Source organism: Eupeodes corollae, chromosome 2 (assembly GCF_945859685.1).
Source record: "Eupeodes corollae chromosome 2, idEupCoro1.1, whole genome shotgun sequence".
Classification (NCBI taxonomy): domain Eukaryota; kingdom Metazoa; phylum Arthropoda; class Insecta; order Diptera; family Syrphidae; genus Eupeodes; species Eupeodes corollae.
Window position 1 is genome coordinate 56850369 of NC_079148.1, and position 13308 is coordinate 56863676.

Consider the following 13308-nt stretch of genomic DNA (forward strand, 5'->3'; position numbering starts at 1 on the left):
TGCTGCTTTTTGTACTTCCAACTACCTTTCATCTTTAATATCCATTCAAAGAACATTTGAAATAGTTTTGGAGAAAGTAAGATTATTGCACTTGATATTTCATTTGATAAAGTCTGGCATCTTGCTCTCTTATCGAAAATGCGTGCTATCGGTATCGACGAATCTCTTCTTCGTTGGATTAGAAATGTTCTTTCGAACCGTTAAATACAAGTTGTTTTAGATGGATTCAAGTCTGAAACCCAAAAAATAAATCTGGTGTGCCTAGGGCCCCATTTTGTGTCCGACCATTCTAATCCTATACATTGTTTCCATGACGATAGCTCTCTTAGCTTGTCATATTCGTTTCCAGACTCACAACCCTTCTCTTCGGATGTGGAAATGCAATGGCAAAATATGATAAGCTCATTAAATTCCGATTTACACAGCATTGTACAATGGGTAATAAAAAACCGTGTTTAATTTAATGCTTCGAAAACCTAATGCTGTCTTGTATCGTTAAATCGAGATAAACCCTCTTTTCCACTATCTATGAATGGCTTTTGCATCAACGAAGCAGAAAATATCGACATCCTCGGAATGTGCATCATCAACCACCTTTTGTGGAGCGATCACATACGCGATCTCACCAAAAATGCCGCAAGATGTCTAGGTTTTTTGAGACGTTGCAAGAAATTTTTCTCTCCGTCTGAACTTGAAAATAACTCTCATCTCTGAGCTGGTGCACGGTAAATTATTGAAGCCTCTTGGACAGTATTCAAAGAAGAGCTCGATTACGTCAATCGAACATCAACGCAAGGTTTCTTGTCTCACCCTTTTTTACCGTTATTTTAACGGAACATGCTCTAGTGAAATAGCCAGTTGCATTGCTCCCTTAAACAATTTAACCGTAATACCCGCGCTTCTAGGAATGCCCATCAGTTTACCCTTGAGCTCAATTTCGTCCTTACTATGAAGTACAGAGATTCATTTTTTAGACGTACTACGAGAATTTGGAACGCCTTGGCACGCTCTATCTTTCCCTATCATTGTAATGTTCAGGAATTCAAAATCAATGTACACCGACACCTCCTATCCAACCCTTCCCTCTTTTCCTAATGCTCACACTATCTTTGGCTTATTAAAGGTATATAAAACCTTTTTAGTGTTCGCTTATTATAAAAAAGCAGAGTGTAGCCAAACCATCGCCATTAATGTCAACTAATGCTGTTTCGAATAATCGCGTTTCCCTTATGTTTTGTTACAATTTTAAACAGTTTTTGGAAAATAGGAAGTATAATAGATTTACAAAAGACTACAATTTCATTGAAGATATATTCGAGCCCTTCGAAGTTTCGTAATAAACATATTTGACATTTAAGTGGCAAATGCGAATGACTCTTATTTCAAACTCGTACGTCCCACAAATTGGGATTGAAACCAAACTTCTAAAACGACTTTTCTACATTCAATTTTCAACCTACGGCTGCTAATATTTCAGATTAGAAATGTTATATACATACAAAAACATACTTACAAACATTTTCCGTTTTACTGGGAGATGATACTTTCATGTAACATTGAAATTTGTCTGGCGTAGTAGGGTCAAATAACATAAGATCTTCTGAAAATTCAAATTTTGATAGGCTAGAATACAATTTTGAGTTGTCGGTACTTGTCGGTAAATCCAAAAACTCTAATTCAAATCAAATCAAATGGGGTGGCGCAACAGTCCGTTGTGAAATAGGGCCTAGTGACTTACAACTCTCAACCCTTCCTGTGTGCGAGTACTGTTGTCAGGAATGGAAGGGACCTACAATTTTAGGCGAATCCGAACGGCTAGTTTGAGAAAGCACGTTTTTATGACAAGAATTACTCTTAAAGGATCTGTCAATTCCTCGCAAGAGGCAGTACCCGCGAAAATTAATTTTTTTTAAAATTAAGGTGGCACAAGCAGGAATTGAACGCAAGACCCCTTGCATGACAGTCCAACGCATTTTTTTTTTTTTTTATAATTAATTTTTATTAATTCATCTTAAAGCTAGACAAAAATTCATAAAACTAGCCTAATTATCCATAACTTACAACTAACTTAATGGTCCCATACGGACACTCTAAGTTAAACAATAACAATTAAAACTAATGCCTTTCGGCCCTAAGATCTATTTTACTTCATTTAAATTTTATTTATTTTTGTATTTATTAGAAAATTTGAAAAAAAAACTAATGTCAATATCCTTTTTTATTTTTACTTACAAACTACTTAAAATATGGTCCTTAATATAAAACTTAAAACTTATCTGAACTACCTATTCTACCTATAAACTACTTAAAACTAGAACAACCACAGCAGCAAATCTAACTATCTAACATTTTTGTTTTTCACATTTTGTTGTCTTTTTTTTTATTTTTATTTATTTTTTGTAATGTTTTTTTTTAAATTTTTTTAAAATTTTTTTTTATTTTTTTTATTTTTTTTTATTTTTTTGTTTTTTTTTCGTATTTTTTTTTTCGTGCCACCATGCCTTTTCTACTTAAAACTAAACCCTAAAACTATAAAACAAGCATGTAAGCCGGCCAAGGCTTAAACCCCTTCCCGACTACCCAATATCAAGTGCCGATTGAAGCCACCAAAACTGGTTTTCCTGCTTCACCCTATCAGTTCGGACACAGCCCTACTGAACCGAAGGAGCTCTGCTCCGCCTTGTGCCATAGATTAACGGAACTGCCAATCTATCCTGTATCAGACCGCATCTTTCTAAAAAGAGGAATGCCTCTGGGGGAATGAAGTCGCTCAAGCGTGCACTCTCAGAATACTCGTCGTTCGGATAGAACGCCCCGAAAATTAAATTGTTGGTCGAAGACATAGCTCTTGCAATGTGACCTCGAACGAGTTTTATCACGAAATTTTCAATTCTGTTGATTCGAGTCCCGTTGTATAGGACCTCGTTAGAATAGTAATGCACATAAGAAGACTCGGCTGTTCGAAATAAGCCGGTACAACGTCGTAAACGCTGCCGCTCGAACACCCGAAACTTCTCCATCTGGGAAGGGGCAACGTTGAACCACAGAGGACGACCATAAACGATCATTGGCCGTATGAGGGCCATGTAGCAAATTACCTTCACTCTGGGGTCAAGCCGACTGCTAAAAACCAGCCGTTTCGTCAGAGCGAAGGCTTCTCTGGCCCTGGTCAGAGCAGCATTTATATGTCTGTCGAAATATAAATACTGATCTAACCAGATACCGAGGTACTTCACTACACTTTTGCTCGCTAATGGCTGCCCGTGAAGATCAACGATGACCATCTTGCGCCAATTCTTACACGTATCCCTCGTGGCTCCAGCCAACGGAGTCCGGAACAGAATTGTCTCCGACTTCTGGACATTTATTTTCAGTTTCCAGAAATCTAATAACCTCAACCTTTCGAGCCGTTCTGTACGCAATTAGATCGTCGGCGTACGCAATTGCCTTTGTAAGACTACCTATCAGATCGCTGGTGTAAATGCTGAAGAGAATCGGCGAATTAACCGCTCCCTGTTGAAGACCATTTTTAATTGTGAATGTTGTGGTAGAAGTTACATTGCCACTTTTGACAACAAACTTTCTACGGTTAAGCATATCATACAGTATATCCAACAATGGCTTGCTTATGCCAAGCCTGCTCAGTTTTAGGTAAAGACCCTCTAACCATACGATGTAAAAGGCCTTTTCCAAATCAACCAGAACAGCACCAGTGCATTGTTGTTTTGATTTATTCCATTGGATATCAGAAACGAGTTTAGACGCAGCATGAATTGTGTCATGACCCGCCTTGAACCCGAACTGTTTTATTCGTCACTAACAAGGGACTTGGTCCCGTTTGCTCGGCGATAATGGCATTTGCCAAGGAATCGTCATTGAACCGCATGAAAACGCGGTTCTCAGATCGCCATTGTGTCATATAATTTCGAAGGTCCAACACACTAACCATCATGCCACGGGTACTACTAAAAACTCTAATTCCTAGTGAAAAAATACTGTTCGAAGAATATATTCAAGAATAAAAGATGGGCTTCTTAAACTAAAATGTATGTACATGTAATATTTTACCTTTTTGTAAGAATTGCTCCAAAGTTTCTATTGTGTAGAAAATCTTAACCGTCCGTCCTAATTAATATTATTATATGAAAGTTGTGAAGCAGGCTTTAAACTTATATTTTTTTTATACACTTGAAGTAGCGTGCAAGTATAATTCAGGTTTTTTTTTCCAAATCAAAACGCTTTACATGAAAGATGTTCCAAGCCTATAAGTTGTATGTAAAATTTTTCTATAAAAATTACTTTCAACATTTGCTTTTATAGCAATTCGATATTTACAATAAAATAATGTGTGTAATTGAGAATCTGCTATACACATAGTTGAGCTTGTTTATTCTTTTTGTATGCAAACAATTTAAATTGTTATCAACGTTCGTAAATTTAAAAAGTGTTTTTCTTTTTTTGTGTTAAACAAAAACCGGAAAACATTTCAGTTCCTATTGATTAGTCAGACAAAACAAAATCACAAAGAAAAAAATAGTTTTTTTTTTTTAATTTAAATAATTGTTCTTGATTTTAATGACAGACATTATTAAAAAAAAAACATTTACGTATACATAATGTAAGTCATTCTCACCAGTCATGTTAAACAAAATTGAAACTTACACATTAGTTATTAGTTTAAATTTGTATATTTAATTCTTTAATATAGATAATTTGTTGAACTGGCCTAAATTAAGTTGTTTATTGAAAGCAACATTCAAAATATAAACAACAATTATCATTATTTTCTTACTTCAATGGGATTTTAATTACAAAGAAATCAAGATGCATCGATTTTCTAAATCAATTCCCAGACATTCTACACCCTCTGCCATGTAAAGTGCCACAATATTTAAATGGCCCAAGAAATAATTCAAATTATTCTAAACTTATACTCGGAGCTTGTTTGATTTATCAAATCTTAATTCATACGTTTGATTTGAATAGCCAAAAATGGAAAAAAACTTTTAATTAGTAGAACAAATATTCCAAACAGAAGTGCACTTCATAATTTAAGATGCATTAAACTCTATATTGATTGATACACTCAAACACTTAAGTAACCATTTCAATTTCCTTACAGACGGACTATTATCTAAGATGCTATAAGTTTCAAAACACAACGTAAAAACAAAACAACACACAACTTATTCATTCCACATTAATTTATCCAATCGAGAATAATTCCAAAAAAAGGGGGAAACATTCTCATCTTCAAATTAATTAAAGAGGCGATGACCTTAACAACTGCTACTCAGCAAGAAAGTAGCAAAAAAATGGAAGTCAAAAGCCCCGAGAACTTACCCACCTCTGAAATGGATCTCCTTGCAAAATTAGAAGCTGCAAATAAACTTATCGAAAGTGATGCCAAAAGTTTAAATTCCTTACATTCTACGCATAGTCGCAAAAATTCCGATACAAGTCAAATAAGTATTAATTCAAGTAATTTTAATAAAACACATTTGTTTGGTTGAAAGCATATAAAATAATAAATTGTTTATTTTAATCGATTTAGGTGGAAATTCAGTTGCCGAAGAAGATGTATGGACTACATGGGCAACTATACTCAATGATTGGGAGGGAAGTCTTAAGAAAAAGACACCCTGCGTTCGAGAATTAGTTCGTCGTGGAATTCCACATCATTTTCGGCCAATTGTATGGCAACTATTGTGCGGTGCGAGTGAAGTTGATAAAAAGCAATATGCTGAGTATATTAAAGCAACATCAGCATGTGAGAAAGTGATCAGGCGGGATATTGCACGAACTTATCCCGAACATGATTTCTTCAAGGAGAAAGATGGCCTTGGACAGGAGGCTCTTTTTAACGTAATGAAAGCGTATTCACTGCATGATCGTGAAGTTGGCTATTGTCAAGGATCTGGATTTATTGTTGGATTGTTACTTATGCAGGTAATTTAATGTTATGTAATAAAATAAAATTTTACCGTTACCATTGAGTTCTTCAATGAGTCTTAATGTGAACAAGGCCTTCTTTGGCCTTGACGACTTTTGGGAAGCTCGTTCCATGTTTTGATTTTTTTCTCCAATTCACCTGACGTCAACTCAACATTTCTCTCGGACTTTGTCCAGTTTTTATTAATAACTCTGATGGTTCTTTTCACTCTAATAATGCTCTTAATGAACAGGACAAAAGCCGCTTTTTGTCACTCAAAAAAGTTTTTTACCAAGAACTTAAAAGGTACGAAGAACTTGTCCTGTAACTTGGCGCTCAGCAAATTCTCATATTAATCTCTTATTTCCAAAAATAACTACATTAAAGAATGAGTTTTTCTAGTATACTTATTCTTAACATTGTTCTATTCTACTTAATTTCGTATACGCATAATAATCGATGAATATGGTTTTGAAACAATTTTTTCCAAAATTGTACCCAGCTTAAGTTCTTAACTTAGTTGAGGTCTTCACCCAGCCTCAGCGCCATTAATGAGAACAGGGACGATGAGTGTCTTATAGATGGTGATTTTACATGCTAGAGAGGGAACTTTACTTCTCAATTGCCTTCTAAGTCCAAAGAAGCAGCGATTTGCAAGAGTTATTCTTACTTTGATTTCAGCGCTGGTGTCGTTGTCTGTGTTAATAGCGGTGCCTAGGTAGACAAAGTCCTTAACTACCTCAAAGTTATAGATGTCCATGGTGACGTTTTTTCCAAAACGTCGTTGTTCAATGTCCTTTTTTGATGACAGCATATACTTCGTCTGCCCTCATTGACCACTAAACCCACCTTCTTCGATTCCGTCGCAATGCTCAAAAACGCTCCACTGACATCACGCTTTAATCTTCCAATTATATCAGTATCATCGGCGTATCCGAGTAATTGGATGGACCTGCGGAAGATTGTGCCTCTAGTGTTGACAAGAAGTCACATGACAGTGCATCGCCTTGTCTGAAACCTTTATAGAGCAGCGTGCATTCTCCATCGTCATTCTGCACAAATGGATAAGTTTGACAGGGATGCCAAAACTAGACATTTATCTGTAAAGTTCTTCCCTATAGATGCTGTCTGCGCTGCATTAAGATCGATTTGAAGTTCCTGGGTTTTTTTCCAAGTTCTGCCGTAGTGAGAATATGTGGTTGATAGTGGAATTTCCTGGTCTGTTCACATAATTTGGTAGAGATGATTATATGCAATGTTAAGGAGACTGATACCTCTGTAGTTGGCGCAATTTAGAGGATCTCCTTTCTTATGTATTTTATTTTTATCATTAGTCATAATATTATTAACTTTTTTTTCTATTCTTTTTATAGATGCCCGAAGAAGAAGCATTTGCCGTTTTAGTTCAAATAATGCAACAGCATCGCATGCGTGACATGTTCAAGCCATCGATGTCTGAATTGGGACTTTGCATGTACCAATTAGAGAGTTTGGTACAAGAACAAATACCAGAAATGCATATTCATTTTCAGCAACAAGCATTCCAAACCACAATGTACGCATCAAGTTGGTTCCTCACTCTTTACACAACAGCACTGAACTTGAATTTAAGTTGCCGTGTGATGGATGTTTTCCTAAGCGAAGGAATGGAATTTATTTTTAAAGTAGCTCTAGCCTTGCTAACGTTAGGAAAAGAAACGCTTTTATGTTTGGATATGGAAGCAATGCTTAAAGTATGATGATTGATAAATCATTTAATATTTATTCTACTTAACCAATGTTTTGTTTTTCATTTAAAGTTTTTCCAAAAAGAACTTCCTGGTAAGGTCGAAGCTGATCCGGAAACATTCTTTAATCTAGCGTATTCCATGAAGATCAATACAAAACGAATGAAAAAAATGGAAAAAGAATACTCTGACTTGAAGAAGAAAGAACAAGAAGAAATGGTTGAACTTCGACGGCTGCGACGTGAAAATCGTTTGCTTAAACAACGAAATGAATTACTTGAAGCTGAAAGTGCTGAATTGGCGGATAAACTTGTTCGAGGACAAGTATCACGTGCCGAGGAAGAAGAAACTAGGTATTTGTTATGCAATAATTAAAAAAAAAAACTTAAGTTAACTCCCACTAAATAAATTTTCAGTTTTGCTATCCAAACTGAACTACTTCAGTTGCGTCGAAATTTTCTCGAAGTTTCACATCAGTTGGAGAATGCTAATGAAGAAGTTCGTGGTTTAAGTTTGAGACTTCAGGAAAACGTAAGCAATATTTAAACTTAAATGATTAAGCTTTTAATATATAAAATGTTTTTTTTTTTCTAAATCTGATTTTTCTTAAATGTCTTAAACAGAATGTCTCCATTGATAGTGTAAGTAACAAACTACAAGTGTTTTATTCTTCTGTTTTTTTTTTTGTATTAATGATTGTGAATCCGCATGTTAGTGTTGTGCCGTTTAGGTTTTGTCACATTTTATTCTAATGAAAATATTAACCATTGCATTTGAATTTCTTAATCAGTTTTAATACAATAGATCTGAGTTTGTATTTATGTGACTTTATGAAATGTAGTTAAAAAGTTACTTTGGTTTTTGAAAAACTCGAAGTCTAATGAATAAAATAGCTGCCACAACAGTCCGAGAGGACTAGAGCCTTGTGGCTTACAAATCGAAACCTGTGTTCGATTTTATATGACAATAATAACACTTGGAGAATTTGTGAATTTCTCGCAAGAGGACCCTTGAAACCCAAGTCCTTTGGCATGACAGTCGTTAGCATTAACCATCACCCCGAGAGTATAACAAATTAATAGGTTATAAAATCGGAACTCTGTATGCTCTTTATTTGTTTAACGTAAATCAGGCAGAATAATGCAAGAACTATTCTTTGTTTTTGATTTTAAACAAATTGATCTTTTGTTCTGGTATAAAAGAAACAAAAATGTTATTATTAAAAAGGGTAATTTATAGGCTTGATGCTTTAATTATATAAAGTGAAAGTAGCTTGACTTTTTTATTAATTTCTCAGCTTTGTTTAATTAGTTTTGAATATTAGAATGTAGGGTGAATTCAGGGTGGATTTTAGCAAAATTCGTGGTTTAAGAAAGAACTTCTATGCCACATATGTCCACACTGCATCAAACAGGCCAGCTGTTTTGGCATTGAGAGAAACTCAAATAGGTGAAGATTCCGATCATTTGGAATTTAATCTAAATTGGTATAATATAGTGCCATTATTTTTTCCTCATCATGTATTAGCCGTGTATATAAGAAGTGATGTTGCGTACCAACTTCAGCCACAATATGGTTTGTGCTCTGAGTTAAATCAATTAACTCACCTTGTCGATGAGCCAACTTGAATCCCTGACGTTGCAGGTCAATCCGCTAACACCCTAGACTTGTTTCTTAAATCTGACCCTAATAAATACACAATCAGTGTATTACCGCCTCTAGGCACATCATACCATTGTATCGTATCTGCAAATGTCTCATGTCAAAAAAACCCAGTTAAAAAAAAACACCTATGAGAACCATTTGCAATATGAGAAAACTTACTGGGACGATCTCAATTAATTCTTCAGGAACTTTAACCCAAAGAGAGCTAATGGTTAATTTGAGCTGTAAAGAGGTTATTAAGTTCAGAGATGTAAGTTTCCGTTTTTATAAAGCCAACCCGACTGAGGAAAACCGGAATAAGTTCAAACAAGCTAGAAAGACCTGTAATGGTCATATTCGACGAACCAAATTTTTGTATGATCAGAAATTAAGGCAAAAAATACTACAATGTCCCAAAGGTAGTAAAAATGTCTGGTTATTTGTAAAAAAACGTACAAACACCACGTCATGCTCGGTTCCAACGCTCGTCCACAATGACACTCCCTATGGAAGCTCGATTGATAAAGCCAATTTGCTTGCAGCACAGTTTACTGTTAATTCGACTCTACCGGAAAGTGTCATGAATCCTCCTGTTCTTGAGAGCGTAAATGATTCTATGGGATTCTTTTTTCGCACTCGTGCAGTAGCAAGAGTACTAAAAGACCTTGACATACACAAATCCGCTGGCCCGGATGGTATTCCCCCTATTGTTCTGAAGCGTTGTTCTTCAACGCTGGTAAAACCGCTGCGTAAGCTTTTTCCATCTGTCCTATTCTACAGATCTCTTCCCGAGTGGATTAAAAAATGCATTTGTCCATACTGAAACATCTTGAAGACCGGAAGCTTCGACAGTATGGCTTTTCGTAGCAATAGGTCCACCGGTGATCTCAAGGTTCATTTCACCGAACAGTGGAACAAATCTTTACATTGTTTTGGAGAAAGTAAGATTATTGCACTTGAGATATCAAAAGCATTTCATAGAGTTTGGCACCAAGCTCTCTTATCGAAAATGCGTGCTTTTGGTATTGATGAATCTCTTCTTCGTTGGATTAGAAATTACCTTTCTAACCGTTCAATACAAGCTGTATTGGATGGTTACAAGTAAATGCTGGTGTTCCCCAGGGCTCCGTTTTGTCTCCGACACTCTTTCTTATATTCATAAATGATCTTATGTCTGTCACTTCTAATCTATTAAACTGTTTCGCCGACGACAGTCCCCTTAGCTTTTCATTTTCGTTTCTAGATTCACATCATTGTCCTTCGGCCTATTAAATTCTGATCTTGACAGCATTGTCCAATGGGGAATCAAAACCCGTGTAAAATTTAATGCTTCGAAAACTCAATGCTGTCTCCTGTCGTTAAAGCGTAATGTATTCGCATTTTTTCGCACACTTTGTGCCAAAGACCAGTAGGTCAGTAGGTAGGTGGCGGGTTAAACATTATAAAAAAGAAGTTGCATTAAAGTATTTAACCTTTTAATTTTTTTTTATTAATACTCGCACGATGTTAGTTGAAAACTCTTAAATCAACTTTTGTGGAATTAATGTAATAGAGAAAACTCCCCTATTCTCTAAACCATTCAAATCTACTTACGATGCGTTTTAGACTTGTTATATTTCATCTTAATAGTTTCTTAGGATGATGATGAAAGTTTTACCGATTAGGCAATCTTACTTGTGTTGTGATAGGGTAGAGCATGCAAATAGAAGTTTAAGTACTGTTTATTCCTCTACTTTACCACTAAAATTTCTTCAAAATCAGTGAACCGGACAGTCTTACATAGATATAGCAATGGGTTTAGGGATGTACTTACTTATTTGACTTAGAAGAAGGATAAACTGAAACTGATCTAGGTTAGGGAAGTAAAAAACATGGCAAGGGGCGACCTTTGTTTCAGAACTTATCTAGGGAACTAATTTTATCAATTAAAAAATTCTGTAAATTTCTTTTAATGCATTTAGCTGCATTAGTTAAAAAATATAAATATGTGATAAGAAAACAACAATTGTTCTTACAGTGTGGTTATGATATAAAAAAGATATGAATTTTTTATTATGTGTGTGTATCGTTTATTTTTTTTACGAATTTCTATGGAATTTTATATATTTTTGTTTTATCATGTTTAGCCTTAATTTTTTGAATGCATGATTAGAGTTTTAGCCTGACTTATACCCGAATGAACTTGTTCACATTACGCATGCAATAAAACAAAAAAATGAAAGTCATATTCTCTGAATTAATAATTTTCTAACAAACTATTTTTAGAACAATTCCCGTCAAAATTCTATCGATGAACTTTGCATGAAAGAAGAAGCACTCAAACAACGCGATGAAATGGTATCTTGTCTTTTAGAAGAATTAGTCAAGGTACGTCAGGGTCTAGCCGAAAGTGAGGATACCATACGTAATTTAAAATCAAAAATCGAAGAAATAGAAGACGAAAATCAAAAACTTCGCGAAATAACTCCCGATAATTCTGTGGCGCATTTGCAAGATGAATTAATTGCAAGTAAATTGCGTGAAGCCGAAGCTAGTTTATCACTTAAGGATCTTAAACAACGTGTACAAGAACTGAGCTCGCAATGGCAACGGCAATTGCAAGAGCATAAAGCTGAACATAGTACACCACCAGTCGATTCGACACCAAAGAAACTACTCACAAATTTCTGGGATTCTACAACCAAATCGCATGAAATGCAAAAACTAGAAGAAGATCTTATGACTACCAGAATAAGAGAAATGGAAACTCTAACTGAACTTAAAGAGTTACGTTTAAAGGTTAGTTTATTTCGATAAATCGATATTTTTTCTTCTTCAACCTTTTATGTACTACTTAGGTAATGGAACTAGAAACTCAGGTGCAAGTTTCAACAAATCAACTTCGTCGACAAGACGATGAGAAAAAGAAACTCAAAGAAGAACTCGAACTATCTACGAATCGCGAGAAAGATTTGGCAAGCAAGGCTCGTGAACAACAACATAGGTAAAGTTAAACTTCTTTTTAAATGTGTTAAATTTGTTAGGTTGTCATTTGTCATTTGCTTAGAAATCGAACATATCCTTGCATTTACTTGGAAGGAGTGTGGTTACGATTTTTAATAATGTAAACTATTATTTATACTAATACATAATTCTCTTGATACAGATATTCGGATTTGGAATCTCGCATGAAGGACGAACTTATGAATGTGAAAATCAAATTCACAGAGCAAAGCCAAACTGTTGCCGAGCTAAAGCAGGAAATATCTCGTCTAGAGACCAAGGTATTTCAATTAAATCAAAATTACTAAAGCCAAAACTTATATTTAAAAAAATATAAACATTGTTTTTATGATTCAGAACTCTGAAATGCTGGCTGAAGGGGAACTACGCTCTAATCTCGACGAATCGGATAAAGTTCGTGATCTGCAGGACAGATTAGCTGATCTCAAAGCAGAGGTAAGCACTTCCTTCCCTTCCCCCTAAATGCTTTCCCGTTCAATTTTTGTAAATAAATTCAAAGTAAAAATACAACATACCATTAACAATGTTCATTAGAAAGGCACAAACTCAACACGTGAATTCCGCTGCAGAATTTCTTCACTATTAAAAAAAAAGAAAAAAAAAAAGAAACAAACACAAAATAATCTACATCACAATATCCTTTCAAAAATAATCCTTTTAAATTTTTATTTTGCCTCCGCCCCCCGCCCTCATTGAATTTATTACTTTCACAAAATAAGCTACAGCTAACAATTGCTTTTGGTTCTTTGCTTTTATCTTTTTTTTACATTTTTAAAAGAAAAATTAAATTATTTCGTTCTTTTGAAAATTTGAACAAATATATTTTTTAGTATCCCACGCCAATAACAAGCCCAGATTCTGAACCATGGAAGTGGATAAGCTAAAAAGATTGCAGGTCATTACTAACAAAAAGACAAATTCATTATACATTAATACATAAGTCTTATTTTTGTTTGACTATATAATGCATGTGGTATGAGTAAAAAAAACGGTTTTTGTCTG

At 34.9% G+C, this 13308-nt stretch overlaps 1 protein-coding gene across 6 annotated transcripts in view; it reads left to right on the forward strand.

The window, feature by feature from the left end:
• The window catches only part of LOC129944618 (ecotropic viral integration site 5 ortholog), a 38313-nt gene that overhangs the window by 14197 nt on the left and 10808 nt on the right, over positions 1 to 13308 (forward strand). For 2 of the 6 annotated variants that reach the window (XM_056054170.1, XM_056054169.1), the window contains exons 2-11: positions 5123 to 5481; positions 5555 to 5949; positions 7306 to 7665; positions 7732 to 8012; positions 8076 to 8190; positions 8283 to 8300; positions 11569 to 12081; positions 12141 to 12286; positions 12449 to 12566; positions 12643 to 12741. In XM_056054170.1, the coding sequence (XP_055910145.1) occupies positions 5274 to 5481; positions 5555 to 5949; positions 7306 to 7665; positions 7732 to 8012; positions 8076 to 8190; positions 8283 to 8300; positions 11569 to 12081; positions 12141 to 12286; positions 12449 to 12566; positions 12643 to 12741 (2253 nt within the window). In that variant the 5' untranslated portion in view covers positions 5123 to 5273. Of the gene's footprint in view, positions 1 to 4856; positions 4875 to 5122; positions 5482 to 5554; positions 5950 to 7305; positions 7666 to 7731; positions 8013 to 8075; positions 8191 to 8282; positions 8301 to 11568; positions 12082 to 12140; positions 12287 to 12448; positions 12567 to 12642; positions 12742 to 13136; positions 13234 to 13308 lie in introns of those variants that run through there. The other 4 variants (XM_056054173.1, XM_056054171.1, XM_056054174.1 and 1 more) reach the window with 4 other exon arrangements.